At 43.7% G+C, this 16,835-nt stretch overlaps 1 protein-coding gene across 2 annotated transcripts; it reads right to left on the bottom strand.

Annotated features, from left to right (window-relative positions):
• Positions 1-7,657: 7,657 nt before the first annotated feature.
• On the bottom strand, positions 7,658-16,218 carry COX4I2 (cytochrome c oxidase subunit 4I2). Of its 2 annotated transcripts, none has more exons than XM_072110761.1 (5): positions 16,042-16,218; positions 12,017-12,113; positions 10,122-10,280; positions 8,001-8,132; positions 7,658-7,922 (listed from the first exon to the last, which is right to left on the bottom strand). In XM_072110761.1, exons 2-5 carry the CDS (start codon positions 12,111-12,113, stop codon positions 7,786-7,788), a joined length of 525 nt encoding a protein of 174 aa, XP_071966862.1. In that variant the 5' UTR covers positions 16,042-16,218; the 3' UTR covers positions 7,658-7,785. The 2 variants fall into 2 exon arrangements, with proteins under 2 accessions (XP_071966862.1, XP_071966861.1); XM_072110760.1 differs by lacking the exon at positions 16,042-16,218 and adding an exon at positions 12,621-12,777.
• Positions 16,219-16,835: the final 617 nt, after the last annotated feature.

Genomic DNA, 16,835 nt, shown 5'->3' with positions numbered 1-16,835 from the left:
TGCAGGCTGTTATTGTTGAGCTAGAATAGCACCCTAACAGTGGGCTATCCCAGCTCAGTAATGGCAGACTGCTGCTTTTTTTTGTAGCTGGCTGAATTGGACAATAGGGGGGAGCTCACGTCAATTTTTAAAAAAATTTTTGTCAAAAAATTTGGTAAAAAAAAAAAAAGAAGATGTGGGGTCCACTCTATTAATAGGGGGAACCCTTCATAATTTTTTTGTTCAGAATTGTTTTTTTTTTTTTTTTAATTATGTGGGGTCCACGCTATCATTTATTGTCCAAATCAGCCAGATACAAAAAAGCAGCAGCAGCCTGCCATTACTGAGCTGGGATAGCCCACTGTTAGAGGGCTATTCCAGCTCAACAATAACAGCCTGCAGCCGCCCCACTACCTGACCATCTATAGACGGTCAGGTACTGGTTTGTACCCGGCTCTTCCCGGCACCCCTGGAAGCGGTGGGTACCGGGCTAATGGTATGGGTGTTAGTGTGAATTTGACAAAAAAAAAAAAAGATGGCAACCACTTAGGCCAGCCCTTAATAATGAACAACGTCAACTAGACAGCATCACTATTATGGCTGATTATAGAGTCTCGCAAAGAAATAAAAAACACTTTTATTTACAAAAAACAAAGTTTTATTGAAAGAAAATGTGGACACACCATCGTTGACCAATTTATTTGTTAAAAAATGGCAGTCTTCGACGTAATCCTATGAATCCGAAGTAGTCCACAGCATGCATGGTCCTGGAAGACAAAAAATACAAACACACACACAAAAAAGGACTTGTTGCCAAAGGGGGACATGCTCGTTGCCAAGGGGGAAATGGAGACATGCCCGTTGCCAAGGGGGGGACATGCTCGTTGCCAAGTGGGAGGGGACACAGTACTACTACTCCTATCCTGTATATATATAAGGACACAGTACTACCACTCCAATCCTGTATATATGGGGACACAGCACTGCTTCTCATATGCTGTATACCTGCAGATATGCACGTGTAGATGATACAAGCATGTTCATCTATATATCCAGTTATATATTCCACAATGGAATCTAACCTCACTCTAAAGAGAAAATGGAGTCTGGGCTTTTCAGGTGATCAAATTTGGGCTTGGCCAAGTTTGTGACATCATTTGCAAGCCCACTGTATTTTTTACAGAATACTGTGAAAATACGGGTTACATACAGATGTCATACAGCCTGCATTTGCGACCAGAATACAGCTGTAAATACAGAACAGAAAATGCATACGGCCATGTGAATGCACCCCAAGGCTACATTTACGCGAACGTATGGGGCCCGGCGGTACACTTCTATGGCCTCACAGCACCGTATGGTTCTGCACACGTGCGGCACCATACTGTTCCGTAGCTTGTAGAAGTGCAAGGACTGAAAAAACAAGATTCTATGGTCTAAAAATTTTAGACCTTAAAATCTAAACTTCAAATCAGGAGGAAACCAGGCACTGCTCATCACCTGCCCAATACCATCCCTTCAGTGAAGTGTGGTGGGGCAGCATGCTGCAAGGCTGCGATTCAGGGGTAGTAACCAGGAAACAGGTCAGGGTTTAGGAGAACTCTATAGAGAGAATAATGAAAAACCTGATCATCATACAATGTAGACTGGTGGTTGTTGCGGCCAAAGGATCTTTAATTTAGAAATTAACAGGGTTTGAATATTTTACTTTACTATAAATTAGATTCATAACAAACATTCTGTTTTCATTGCATCTTTATAGGGCAGTGGTGGCGAACCTATGGCACGGGTGCCAGAGGTGGCACTCAGAGCCCTCTATATGGGCACCCTTACCATCACCCAGGGCAGGGTTCGCCAGACAGGACTCAAGACCTCTTGCAGTCCCTGGCAGCCCAGCTACAATGATAACCAAAGCTTTTTCTCCTTCTTTCTACTGTATTGGTGTCCTCAGGTGCCTACACAATTTAAACCTGTGACAGAGCAGGGAGTAATAAATTACTGCTTAAATTGTCGCATCGGCACTTTGCGAAAAATATGTGGGTTTTGGTTGTAGTTTGGGCACTCGGTGTCTAAAAGGTTTGCCATCACTGTTATAGGGTAACAAGTTAAAATATATATATTTTACAAATTTATTGCACGAAACCGCAAAATTCCCTAAATGTGAAATCAAGCGTCTGATTACATTCTGTATAAGAGTTCTGCCCCTGGATTTGATGTGAAACAGTTTATTAACATTAAATAATTATAAAATGGTTCTATAATGGAGATGAGATCCTTGCGGGTCCCATCCTTTATAAAACATCTCAATTATCAATTCTTACAATAATGTGCTCTTCATACTGACCATCTTTCAGTCTTTACTCACTATTCTGACTTCAGAAGTCTGTATAGTGATCTGTACCTTTTTATATTACACAAGCTCAGGTGTCTGTAAACTGATCATAGTCTCCAATAATGAGCAGAATTGTTAAACCTGCTCTGGAGTATAAGGCTGGGGGTAGATGGGGCTAGGCCCCCATAGGCAAGTGAATGGGATATATATAAAATATCCTATTCACATGCTACTGTAGCACAAGATTGTTTGTGGCTACAGATTTTGAATGTTGTCAATGCTATCGGAATAAGAGCATGAAGCACATTATTAATACAACACATATCATGTATATACACAGTGTGGAAGATTTAGCAATGTGTCCGATGCCAAGGTAGTGCAATACGGTCTAGTCAGTGGCGTAACAATAGCCGTAGCGGTTGCTACGGAGCCCGGGCGGCACAGGGGCCGTCCACCCGGCCATCCCACTCCGTACGCAGACGGCCTACTCCGACCGCGGCCGCCCTGCCAAGTGTGTACGCGGACACACCCCCATCCCCCACCCGCGCTTCTCCGCGGTCGCCCCCCCCCCCCTTCTCCGCGGTCGCGTGGCCGGCCTAGTACTTCTGTGGCTTCCCGGGCGCGTTGGCCACCTACCCTCCCGAAGAAACAGCCCCCCACAGCAAGTCTACAAGAAGTGTAAGTCCCTATATATGTATGTATAGTTAGATGTGTGTACGTGTGTACGTGCCAGTGGCGTAACAATAGCCGTAGCAGCCGTAGGGTTTGCTACGGGGCCCGGGCGGCACAGGGGCTCGGATGTACAGCAGAGACAAAATTTACATATGCATAGTGGGGCAATGGGACCGCCCTCGTACAGAAATACGGGCCCCTGTGCCGCCCCCGTCTCTGTCCTCCCACCTAATCCACCTGGCCGGCTCACTCCGTCCGCCCCTGCTCGGCCAGTCTAGTTCGCCCGGGGCCATCCCACTCTGTACTTGGCTGGCCCACACCTTTCGCGGCCAAGGCCACCCACTGCTGCCTGGTCTGTTTGCAGCTGCCCCACTCCGTCTGCGGCCGAACCCAATCCCCCCCCCCCATCCGACTCAGTATGCCTGGTCGACCCTCTCCCTCCCCGATCTAATCCATCCGCCCGGCCATCCCACTCCATACGCGGACGGCCTACTCCGACCGCGGCCGCCCTGCCCAGTGTGTACGCGGACACACACCCCATCCCCCACCCGCGCTTCTCCGCGGTGGCCCCCCCCGCTACGCGGTCGCGTGTGTATATGTTGTATATCTGTTGTGTGTATATGTTGTACAGTATATATTGTATGCAGGGCCGGATTGCAGGGGGCCCCCACAAGATCGCGTCCCCCGGTCCCTGACTCCTCAGCCGCCGCCTCCCTTAGTCGTCTGCCCGACCTCGGCACAGGTCACCATCTCCACGCATATCCCCTTGCATGGCCTGCCAGCCCACATGTCCGCCCCCCGGCACAAGTTACGCCTCCCCGCCCTTCAGCTGCATGGCCGAGCCGTCCGCAACCTTCCCGCCCACCCCCCTGCATTGCCAGGCATCCCCGCCTGCTCGGAATCCCGCTCGCGCTCCCCCCCCTCTGGAACAAGCAGCCTTACCTTGCAACCCCACGCCGCCACCCCCCCTCCTGCCCGAACAGACAGCCATCCTCCACTCCTCCCCGCTGAAACATTCAGCCGCTCCCCGCGCCCCCCCCCCCCTGCCGGAACATTGAGCCGTCCTCCGCTCCATGCGCCCCTCCCCCCCCCCCGCCGGAACATCCAGCCATCCTCCGCTCCATGCGCCCCCCCCCGCCGGAACATCCAGCCATCCTCCGCTCAGAACACCCCCCCCCCCCCGCTGGAACATCGAACAGTCCTCCGCTCCACGCCAACAGTGTATATGTGTATATACTGTGTATATATGCATCTACTGTCTATATGTGTATATACTATGTATATATGCATCTACTGTGTATATATGTAAATACTGTGTATAGATGAATATACTGTATTTATACACGCATATATTTGTACAAGCATATATATGTGCACATTTAAATGTATGCACATATATATATATATATATATATATATATAATGTATATATAATGTATATATGATGTATGTTTATATGCTGTGTATATGGTATGTATGTATGTATATGCTCTGTATACTGAATGTGTGTGTGTGTGTGTGTGTATTTCCTGTATGTGTGTGAAAATGCTGTATATACTGAATGTGTCTGTATTTGCTGTATGTGTGTATATTCTGTATGTATATGCAGCATGTGTGTATATGGTGTTTTTATACTGCATGTATATGTATATATGGTCAGTGTATACTGTATGTGTGTATATATATATATATATATATATATATATATATATTGTATATAATGTGTATGCCGTATGTGTGATGTATATATACTGTATGTGTGTATATACTTTATGAGTTTGTGTATACTCTGTGTATTAGTGTATAAATGTATATGGGTACATAAATGTGTGTGTATACTTGTATATATATGGGTGCAAGCATACGAGTGTAGAACTTTATGTGTGTATATAAAGGTGTGGATATATCAGTGTATAAATGTGTGTAATTGTATAAACTGCGGGACTGGATGTCTGGTGCGGGCTGAGGTGTATGTTAAATGGGACTGCATATCTGGTAGGGGTGAAGGTAGATACAAAGATGTGTTACTGGGGGTGAGGCAGCTGTGTATAGCTGTGTTACTGGGGGTGAGGCGGCTGTATGTAGCTGTGTTACTGGGGACCAGTCGGCTGTATGTAGCTGTGTTACTGGGGGTGAGGCGGCTGTATGTAGCTGTGTTACTGGGGGTGAGGCGGCTGTATGTAGCTGTGTTACTGGGGGTGAGGCGGCTGTATGTAGCTGTGTTACTGGGGGTGAGGCGGCTGTATGTAGCTGTTACTGGGGGCCAGGCGGCTGTATGTAGCTGTGTTACTGGGGGCGAGGCGGCTGTATGTAGCTGTGTTACTGGGGGCGAGGCGGCTGTATGTAGCTGTGTTACTGGGGGCGAGGCGGCTGTATGTAGCTGTGTTACTGGGGGCCAGGCGGCTGTATGTAGCTGTGTTACTGGGGGCCAGGCGGCTGTATGTAGCTGTGTTACTGGGGGCCAGGCGGCTGTATGTAGCTGTGTTACTGGGGGCCAGGCGGCTGTATGTAGCTGTGTTACTGGGGGCCAGGCGGCTGTATGTAGCTGTGTTACTGGGGGCCAGGCGGCTGTATGTAGCTGTGTTACTGGGGGCCAGGCGGCTGTATGTAGCTGTGTTACTGGGGGCCAGGCGGCTGTATGTAGCTGTGTTACTGGGGGCCAGGCGGCTGTATGTAGCTGTGTTACTGGGGGCCAGGCGGCTGTATGTAGCTGTGTTACTGGGGGCCAGGCGGCTGTATGTAGCTGTGTTACTGGGGGCCAGGCGGCTGTATGTAGCTGTGTTACTGGGGGTGAGGCGGCTGTATGTAGCTGTGTTACTGGGGGCGAGGCGGCTGTATGTAGCTGTGTTACTGGGGAGCGAGGCGGCTGTATGTAGCTGTGTTACTGGGGGTGAGGCGGCTGTATGTAGCTGTGTTACTGGGGGTGAGGCGGCTGTATGTAGCTGTGTTACTGGGGGTGAGGCGGCTGTATGTATCTGTGTTACTGGGGGTGAGGCGGCTGTATGTATCTGTGTTACTGCGTGGATAGTGAGCAGGAGGACGTGTATGCACGCTGCACTGAGTGGGGGCCTCCACCAGATTTTGCGCCCAGGGGCCCCCACCAACCTTAGTCCGGCCCTGACTGTATGTGTGTAAACGCTGTAGTGTGAGTGAGTGAATATATGCTGTATATAGATTCAGTATGTGTTTAGCGTGTTTGTATACTGTATGTATGTGTATACACAGTGGGTGTATACCGTATGTAAAAGAATGATGTATTTATGCTGTATGTATATAAACAGTTTGTATGCAACTAATGCACATAAACTGTATGAGTTTATATATTGCATGTATTAGTGTATAAATGTATATATGAGTACATAAATGTGTGCATATGAGTGTATATGTATGTGTGTACAAATATATAAGAGTATAAATGTGTATGATTGTATAAACGTGTGTGTATGCAAGTATGAATATTTTTTAAGGGGGAATGGGGCCCCATGCAGAAATTTGCTATGGGGCCCTGACTCTCCTAGTTACGCCACTGGGTCTAGTCATAGTTTGCACCTCCTATTAAATTTGCCTAGTTTACACCAGAATTCGTTGACACTAGTGTAATATTTGGACCACTGACTTTCCTTTGAAGCCATGTCCCTTTTGTTATACTAGTCATAAAACTCTTGATAAATGTGGCACAAAATCCTGTTGTAAACACACTGATCAATCTGCCCCAATGAGTTGACTAGCACAGAGTTTGTCGTGTACAGAAAGGTCCTGGTTTGGCACTTATTGAATGCCGCTATAGAGCATGTATCCCCGCTTGCTGGCTACCCCGAGTCCCATTCTGTTCACCATTTGCTGCAAAGGGTTAACTATTGGATGGAGAGTCACCTGAGCCGGGACACCACCCACAAAAAAAAAAAAAAAAAAAAGCTTTGGATGTTTGTTTCTCTGATAAAAACTCGGGAGTACACCGCTGATGTAAAATGTAGTAGACCTTGGAAAAAATTACATGTATCAGGGCTTTTATGCCAGCTTTTTAAATTATTTTCCCCTTCCAAGAGGACAGGAAGGACCATGGCAGAGTGGGCCAACATTGCCACCACATCAAGAGATCTGAGGCTTCTGACATAAAATAAATCAAAAGATTTGGACATAAAAGTCTCACTTGTTATGATTACTTGAAAATGGACAGAAAATGTAGTGCAAGCGAGTCCCACAGATCCACTGTGATAGAAACAATATAGATCAATATCAGCCAATTCATACACAGAGGTAGTAAGAGGAGGACAAATACCTCCAGTTCTTGCCATTTTTCTACTCCAGATTAGATATAACGGAGACCCTGATATACCTTCTCAAACTGTCTGGCATGGAGATTGCGTCTCTGGCACGTCCTGTGTGCACCCCCATTGAGGTGTGTCCGCAAACAAGACCTATCCAGGAAGGTGCGGTCTGTCTGAGGTTGCCTTCTGTGTAATAGGGGGAAGAAGGATCACAATAGTATGATAAAATCAGTAGTCCACCATTTCTTATGTTATTCCTCCACACAGAAGGCAGCATCGGGCAGACCGCACCCTCCTGATATACCTGCCACAGAGTGCTTGCATGTAATAAATACACAAGCCACATATGGAAAGGAAACAGTCCTGTGTAGGACTGTGAATGACAAAATACAAGTTAATAGACATGTTTTGAATATTCGACAGAGTTTATTTATGAACTGCTGGTAAACTAGTAGGTGGACAAACACTGTAACAAGGTTGTATAGAGAGAGTTGTGTCGGCTCGGATTGTTTCCCCCGCCCCAAGGATGCCATATTATTTCTTCCATTCATTCTTCTCATAGTCCCAGTTGGAGGAGAAACCTTCAATAGGCCCCACACGCATGTCCAGCATCCTTTGAATCTGCTTCTCAATCCACTCTTCTTTCAGAGTGTGTGGAAGTTCAGGGAACACTACAGAGACACAAAATCGAGTTAGTGTCCAGAGGAGGTCTAAAAATAGAACACAATTTCCCCCCAAAATATACTCACCATGTAATCTCTGCCACCAAACTATGAGCCCCGTTATACCAAAAAAGAAAAAGATGGCACCAAACACCGTTTTCCACTCATTGGATGGCTTATTCAGCTCTGCATATGTTAGATTAAACTTGATGTGGTAAACTAAGGGAGGCAATGAGAAAAGAAACTGTTATAGCATCAACTAATTCGAAGAAGTTTACCTCCTCCAAACATTATGATCCGATGACAGCATGTTGTAGAGAAATGCAATAAGATTTGAAAAAAAAAAAAAAAAAAAACAAAAAAAACACCTTTATTATTTCTGTCCATTATGCAGTTTGAGAGATTCCCATTTTAACCCCTTCGTGACAAAGCTCATTTGCGCCTTGATGACCAAGGCCTATTTTTCAAAACCAACATGTGTCCCTTTATTTTGTACTTCAAAACTGTGGGAAATTTTGGTTGATATTTTTAACATTTATTTATGAAAAAAAAAAAAAAAAAAGTGAATTTGGTAAACATTTTAAAAAAATAGCCATATTCGAAACTTCAAAATGTTCTGTTTCACAAGATCACAAATCAAACAGCATTTCAAGAAGACGTAAGAATCAATTATTTTGGGACCATTTCATTTCTATAGGGGGTTTTGGAAGTTCTGTTAATAGAAACCCCCCACTATTCACTTCACCTCTCAAACTATTCAAAACAGCATTTTGCAGAAATGCAAACAAAATTAAGGTTTGATTTGGAATTCACTAATATTTATCGTTAATACATTCATTTACCTGCAAAATTTACCCACATAAACTGAATAAAAGTAGAAAATGCATCTAGGAATATATCGGGCAGTTTTTTTTTTTTTTACAAGTAAGAGGACACCCCATATGTGGATGTAACCAGCTGTCAGGGCACAGAAGGGAGGTAGCCATTGAGATTTTGTAGGGCAGAATAGTTTTCAGGTGCCATAACGTGTTTGTAGAGCCCCTTGTTCATGCTTGACATTTTGGTTGTGTTTGGAAACTAAATCCAAAAGCTCCACCTGCGATAGCATGTTGTGGGGAGATTACATATTTTGTTAACATTTGTTTCTATCACATTAACTAAAACCAAAGTAAATGCAATAATTTTGGATTGTCTTTTCAAATGCAACCAAAATGCCACGTGTGAACATGGCCTCAGGTACCACAAATCCTTATCCCAGAAAATTTGTAAACTTTTTATCATGTGGTATAGGGGGAATGGGCTTTTTCTATTTCACTCTGTATTCTTCCCTACTTTCAAAAATCAATAACTATTTTTCTGTGCACAGATCTGTTTGAGGGCTTATTTTCTGCGTAACAAATTGTACTTCCTAGTGACTGTATTTTTTATTCCATCCCTTGTACTGGGAAGTAGTAATAATTCAAAATGCTGTAAAACTGACAAACCACATTTGTGCTAATTTTCTTATGGGCTCATTTGAGCACATTTTTACGTTGCGGGGTTCACCGCTGGGAATAACTGTTTTTATATCTGTATAGATTGGACATTTTCAGACCTGGTGATACCAAACTTGTGTTTTTTCACTTTTATTATTTCTTGTTTTATAAGTGTTAGGGGCTTTTCGGACATAGTGCTAATGCACTGTAGACTGGAATAGAGGTGCTGAGGACAAATCCAGGGCGCTTGAATTATCTCATCAGCATACAGATTAAACTTGGAATAAGGACAGAAAATAATGACATAAATTGATAATAATGTTGTTTGAAAGCACAGTGCATTTCTCTTCAACATGCTGTCAGCAGATTAGAACGCTCGGTTGTGGTCGTAGACTCCCATTAAGGATAACTCCAAAGCCAAGGATTCATATACCACAGGAAGAGCTCCTCCACTTCTGGTCAGGATTTTACATCAGTGATTTCAGAGGATTTCCTATATTTTATTATACAGATAGTACTAGAATACACAATAGTCTAGCAAGTAGTACCAGGCAACTGTTCAAAGAATACGCCAGTGCCAGATTGACACAACAATCATAAGGGTTTTATGTCTGCTAACTACTAAAGTTACTACCACTATTAATCTCTGAAACACTAATTCTAAAACAGTGTAACCAGCAGTTCTGGTAATGAGAACCAGAAGACCACTAGTCATGATCACACAGTACATTACGTGCTATCTTGTCTTCTAGACTCAGCTGCTTCCATGGTCCTTTTTCCTTTTCCTTAAGTGCAGTTTCTTGGGAGCTCAGACTATCATGGAAGGGGATGTCAGGCAGAGGTAAAGTCCGGTGGTCAAAATATGCCGGTTTTGTGTAATATGGTACCGCATCTAATGGAGAGATCAGAATTTTAAACTAGTTAACATTTTTATATTTTTGTGTAGGAGACAGTAGTAGTTATATTCTTGTACATAAGAGCAACATTAAACAGTTATATTATTGTACAGAGGGGCAGTATTATATTCGTTATATTCCAGTTCATAGAAGCCAGTATTATAGTAACTTCAGAAAAATTAGTTTTTCACCTGATTCTGGACATTTTGGAGCTGACGCCTCCCCTTTTTCTCTAGCAGCTGCAGTTTGAGGTGTTGATGCAATTTGTACTTGTTCTTATGACTATGGCTCTCTAGGAGGATCCAGCATGAATGTGCAAGAACACCCCATTGCAGGAAATCACAGAAATAAGGTTTCAGTAACCCGATTGGAAAATCTATAGTCTACAACCACAAAATATGACACTCATTTTTGAAATTTCTTTGGTACAATACTGAGTGATGGCTAGTCTGAGCAGCGTATACTTTGTAAGGCAGCAATGCAATATCTCCAAGAGTAGAGCTGATAGGGGAATATGGATGTCATATCCAGAATCAAGACCCCAAACATAAGCATTTCCAACTTTTAAGGCACCAAAATAAGTGTTCTACTGTGTGATGTTTTATTTGTTTTAGTTTAATTTTAAAATTAACCTCTAGCCATAGTTTGGGAAAGCAGTAACTTACCACTATATAATTTAGTAGTAAAATAACCTGTTTGCCTTGGAGATCCCCTCTAGGTATTATCCACCCAAGATTCTTCACATTAAGTTTTTTTTTAGGGGGTTTTGATGTAGTAACTATTAGCATTGTAGTGTCATACTGTATAATGCAGTGTTCATGGCATCAGCGGCCCCAAGCTCAGGTTCTCAGGGCAATGCCTTGTATATAGTACAGCATATGTTGTCATCTAGTCACTCATCATTTTAGTGTCCTTTTATGTCCATTTATTTAACTACAGTTAGCTTAAAATCAAAAATAAGATAAAATGATACTTCAATCGAGGTAATAGATTAGCTATACCAAACCACGTCTTGACTTGTCCATGTTAGACTATTGTGGTAACTATGGTGCAAAACACTAAACATGTTACACACTTCTTTAGGTCTTTTAGACAGACTTAAGTTTCCACATAATATGTATTGTGTGCAATGATTCTATGCGATTGGTGGATAATTATAACACTGAAATCTACAACTAAAATTTATGCATGAAAATTGTCTCACATTTTTCATACGGCAATTGACACAAGATCCTGATTTTACAGTCTGCACCAGAAGTTTGGTTATACTACAGGGTTCTCACCTTTCTTCAGGAGGAGAAATTCTTAAGAAAATCCCCACGTTTTTGCCGAGAATTGGAGTGTATATTTGGTAATGGATTAATTGGATAAGGTTGGGTTCATGCATCCATTTTGTAATAGATTTTTTAAAAAAAAAATTTTTGTACTGTAAATAGGTGAAAGGAAAAACCATCTCAGAAGTGTGGTATTCTCAAAAATTGGGCCTATTGGAGAGATTTCCCTGTACCTCACACAGTACGTCCACAGGTTCAGGTTTCCAGCTGGGGTCTTTTAGGCCAAAAGAAAGTTTGGATCACTCCACTCCTGGTTAGGACATAAACTACATCAGAAAATGTGAACATGTAAAAGCTTCCTCAGGGAGCTTTCCTGTGTTAGTCTTTGGTCCCTGGTTTCTGTACCTTACTATTCATCTTGGGCACTGCTATCATATGATTTTATTCACAACACTTACCGTGACCCCCATGGCTGTGGGCTGCTCTCACACTGATGGCTCCCAGAACCCTCAATTTTGGCAAAAACGACGATCTCTGCGCCAAAACCGACAGCATCTGTAATTAAAACAGCTGTATATCAGGAGCTGCCTTCTGATCTATATGCTGCACCCTCTCCTGTCCCTGTGGGCTGCGGAGCCAGGGTCATGTCCTACGAAGAATAAATAGCTGATTCACTCTCCAGCCATGGAGTGGCGCTGTGTAGAAAGCCCTGGCACTGCCACTTGGCACCGTAGTTGATCATTACTCTGACCTCTGAGCACTAGGAAAGGACAAACCACATGATTGTAACATCAACCTCCATTCCATTATGAATTTACAGTTTGATCATCAGATCTTAGTGCAGACATTACGTGCTGAATGTATATGTAATAACCAGGAAAGCTATTGCCCCCCTAGCACAGTTATTACACTGTAAAGGCCTTAATGCCCTGGCATTAGCTGAATCCGTAATCCATGTTACACAAAAGATCTTTATCCCACCCACTCCACCGCAGCAGTTTTCCTCAGATTTTGAGCAGAACCCACATTTAGAGAAGCAACGCAGGTCTCTGTAGTACTCACAGTGAGAGCAAGGAAGCCGAGCTGCAGGCTTTGCAAAATGGAGAGAGATCTGGGATCCCAGCCAGAAACAAATTTTGAGAAAAAGCCAGCAGCAGGGCATTCTGGGAGAGATGGAGCAAGAGACGCCTTAATCACTCCCCCCACCAATTTTGTATCAGGAAATCAGAGAAGGAGGGGTGTTTATACCCCTCATCTCATCCTGACATTGTGACATGAGGAGCCATGACAGACTATATTCTCTAAACTGACTCTTTTTACTCCTCTGGTCTACATAGGTGAGCTCTTAAAGGAGCCCCGCTACCAATTTATTTTCTGTCTTTTGATCTAGCAATGAGGTCATATTTTCTGTAAATAATGAGTTATATATGGCTCATGGACAGGACTCAAGGATAGCATTCTCTTAAAGGAAACCTACCACTTCTGATGGAGGTTATAAGCTGCTAGTGCCGGCGCTCATCTTCGTTACGTTTTTCAACAGATGTAAAGCGTTCAAACGCTTTAGTAATCTTTATATACAAGTAACTTCACCGCACTGCGGTACACGCTCGGCGCACAGTGTTGAAAAACATAGCGAAGATAAGCACCAGCACTAGTTTACCCTGAGCTGGTGCACGGCATTTGCAGCTTATAACCTCCATGGGAAGTGGTAGGTTTCCTTTAAGTCATTGTAAATATAAATGGGATCCATTTTGCTTGCTGTGGGAATTCTCTGCTAGCATTTATGCAATTGTCTAAATGACAATACGGTATGAGACATACTGTATATAGTCGAGTATAAGCCGAAACCCCTAATTTTACCACCAAAAACTGGGAAAACCTATTGACTCGAGTATAAGCCGAGGGTGGGAAATGGATTGGTCACAGCCCCCCCCCCCAATAGTATACAGCACTGCCCAGCCTGCCCCCAGTAGTATACAGCACTGCCCAGCATTTAAAAAAAAAAAAAAACAAAAAAAAAAAAAATTATATACTCACCCTCCAGTGGCCCCGATCTGCAGCGCTGCTCCCCCGATGTCCGTGCGGGTCCTCTTCTGGCTTCCGCGCCCATCTTCTGTACATCACGCTGGGCGCCGCCATTGTTGTCTCCCGGGCGGCGCCTAGGATGACGTCATCAGCGGCGCCCGGGAGACAGCAATGGCGGCGCCCAGCGTGATGTACAGGAGGCAGAAGAGGACATCGGGGAAGCAGCGGTGCAGATCGGGGCCACCGGAGGGCGAGTATATAAGTTTATTATTTTTTAAGTATTTTTTTAACTCGTTGTGACTCGTGTATAAGCCGATATACACAAGTATATCATGGACATATTGTGATATATAGTTTTTAGTTAGTTAAAGGGGTATACTGGGAATATGAACGTCTGATACAAAAACCCATAATCCTATAAATCATGGGTAGGCAACCTATGGCTTGGGAGATAGATGTGGCTCTTTTATTGGCTGCATTTGGCTCCCAGACAGATCTTTAATAAATAATGATGGCTGCTGTGTGTGTTACTGCTGCCCATGTCTTGGGCGACCCAGGCGCCATCACCACCATCGTCTAATCCTGGGTCAAAGAGAAGAGCGTGGGATTGTAGTTCATGTTAGTTGAAAAATTTTGGTGGTATGTTTTGCATTTATTTATAAGAAAAATCAGATATTTGGTGAAAATTCTCGATTTTCGAACTTCAAGAGGTTATACTTTTTCCACACAGTCATAACCGCAAAAATACTTATTAACCAACATTCACTAAATGTCTGCTTTATGTGGACATGTTTTTTTTTTTATGCACTCTTATTTTTGTAGGATGTTATGGGCCTTTGAACGTTTCTCACATTTTTATAAAAAAAACCCGCAAAATCCTGCTATTTAGGGATCTGCTCAGGTTTGAAGTCACTTGGAGAGTGTCACTTGCTCAGTCTGTTACAGTCGGGTCCTGCCAGAAGGCAGGGACCCGGCTCCCAGAAGAGGATCGCGCAGCCCCGGGACACTGGCAGTCCCGGGGCTGTGATTGGAGCATACCCGGTAGTTATGCAGGGGGTCCGACTCTTGTTAAATGCGTGTTAGGTGTTAACACCCCCAATCGGAGAGATCTTCGATCGTAGGTGTCTGCTATAATATATAGCCTGAAATCCACAGCTATTGGCGCCGGCAGCTTGGCTTAATAGTATTGCAAATTGCGGGAACGCACCTCCCGCCATGCAGTACTAATATGTCAAATGTCGGTAAGGGATTAAGAAAAGAATAACCCACAATGGTCACAGAAATAACTTTAATCTGACAAAAGTAAAAGTATATTTTTAAGAAAATGAACAAATGAAAAACAATCATTGCTTTTCAACTGTTAAAATAATTCTCATGAAACAGGCCTGAACGGAATTGATGGTACGTTTACCTTAATATTTTGTGGCAATTACTGCAATCGTAAGATTTCTGCAAGGGTGCGATCACATGTACCGCTAGCGCCGTTTTTTTTTAATCAGAGCTAGTGTGCAGGGGTGGGCTTTGGCCTGATCCCATATGAGTTTCTATGGAAACACAAGCAATCTGTAACCAGAAGAGTATCTTACATTGTTTTAATGCAAGACAACTTGTTCTGGTTACCGAACGCATGTGTAACCACACCTTCTAAACGTGAAGAGTGGTCCAAAATACCTGAATAAACTGCTCCAGCTGTCTAGGGTTTGATGGGTGCCTTTTCCAGACGGCATGTTTCAGCTCCTTCCAATGTTGCTCAATTGGATTTAGGTCAGGGCTCATAGATGGCCACTTCAGAATAGTCCAATGTTTTCCTCTTAACCATCACATCACAGTGAGCATCTATAGCCATATATACAGAGTAGCCGGAGCTGAGGCTACACGGCGCGGCTACTCCACACCCCAGTAGCCTATTTGATCCTCCTACCAGATATCTTTGGCGCACAGCTATGAGGAGCTGCGGCCCTCATCCGCGAAGCTTGCCATTTTTCGCAGACAGCAGGCCTTGAGGATGAGTGTGCACAGCTCTTCATAGCTGTGCGCCAAAGATATCTGGTAGGAGGATCAAAGAGGCTACTGGGGTGTGGAGTAGCCGCGCCGTGTAACCTCAGTTCCGGCTAATCCACGCCCCAGTAGCCTCTTCAGAAATCTGCATATTAAGGAAATAAAAGTTTAAATATTGCAGGGACTTGAGAATTAGCCCTTAAAAGGGCAAAAAAAAACAGTAATAGGCATGGTCCTTAAGGGGTTAATAATGCTAGCATATGCGTTAACATTGCATTAATAGTAGTATTTTGTAAACACAAATGCTAGCAATGTAATGAGGCAAGATAGAGTAGGCCCCATTCCCTGCGGCCCACAAACAGCACTCGTTCTTGTGCATGTGGCCCAATAATGGGCATACATACATACAAGTGCGTACGATACACTAATACTGCCCACACAGGTGCTTCCATACACTTACCCTTGGTAGCAGAGGCAGAAGCCTTCACAACAGATCCAAACTCCCTCAAGATATCAGTGACAGGGTCTGGACTTCAGAGCAATGACATACAGGGAGGATGAACAAAGTGGTGATGGGTGGTTCTGATGGCTGATTTAGGGAAACAAGAGAGCATCAGCTTGTTGCAGTGAGTCAATGGTTCAGATAACTCTGCCCTTTTATATTGAACTCTGCCCCTAAATAGGATTCCACGCCCCTTCTTATCATGTTAGGCTGGTGACACACGCAATGTTTTTGTCACATTTCTGTCACGAGTTCAAACTAATTGAAAACGGATGCATTTTTGCTCATGTGTTTTTCAAATGTTTGCCTGCGTTTGTGTTTTTCAAAACGCAATACTTGATGTGCGGTAATTGCAGGCAGCTGTGTCTCTTGGAATCACAAGATACTGTTTGTCCGTGGAATTGCATGCGTTTCAAATCGCAGACCACAAACGCATGCTTTTTCAAAAGCACAACCGCTTTGAAAAGTGTAATGAAAGGGTGATGCCACACATGGCGTTTTTGGTCCGTTTTCCCCAATTATCTTAATAGATAAACAGGTTGTAAGCAGCCAAATGCATGGTAAACGGTCAAAAAAGGACTGAAAACGGATGTTTAAAAACGGACCAAAAGCGCCATGTGTGGCATCACCCAAAAAGCACCACAAAAAATGCAGACAAAAAAAATGCAGGGGAGAAAATGCCAAGTTAAAACACTTTAACCCCTTAACCACCTGGCCTTTTTTTGTTTTTAATTTCCATTTTTCACTCCCCA

Source organism: Engystomops pustulosus, chromosome 6 (assembly GCF_040894005.1).
Source record: "Engystomops pustulosus chromosome 6, aEngPut4.maternal, whole genome shotgun sequence".
In the NCBI taxonomy this organism is placed as follows: domain Eukaryota; kingdom Metazoa; phylum Chordata; class Amphibia; order Anura; family Leptodactylidae; genus Engystomops; species Engystomops pustulosus.
This window is presented reverse-complemented; position numbering and strand designations above follow the sequence as displayed.

Excerpts from the sequence above, each read along its gene's own strand:
- COX4I2 (XM_072110761.1), bottom strand. The coding sequence starts at position 12,113 with ATGCTGTCGGTTTTGGCGCAGAGATCGTCGTTTTTGCCAAAATTGAGG. Across the intron at positions 8,133-10,121 it reads TCTAGAAGACAAGATAGCAC|TTTACCACATCAAGTTTAAT; the intron begins GTAATGTACTGT and ends TGCCTCCCTTAG. Across the intron at positions 7,923-8,000 it reads TTGGTGGCAGAGATTACATG|TGTTCCCTGAACTTCCACAC; the intron begins GTGAGTATATTT and ends GTGTCTCTGTAG.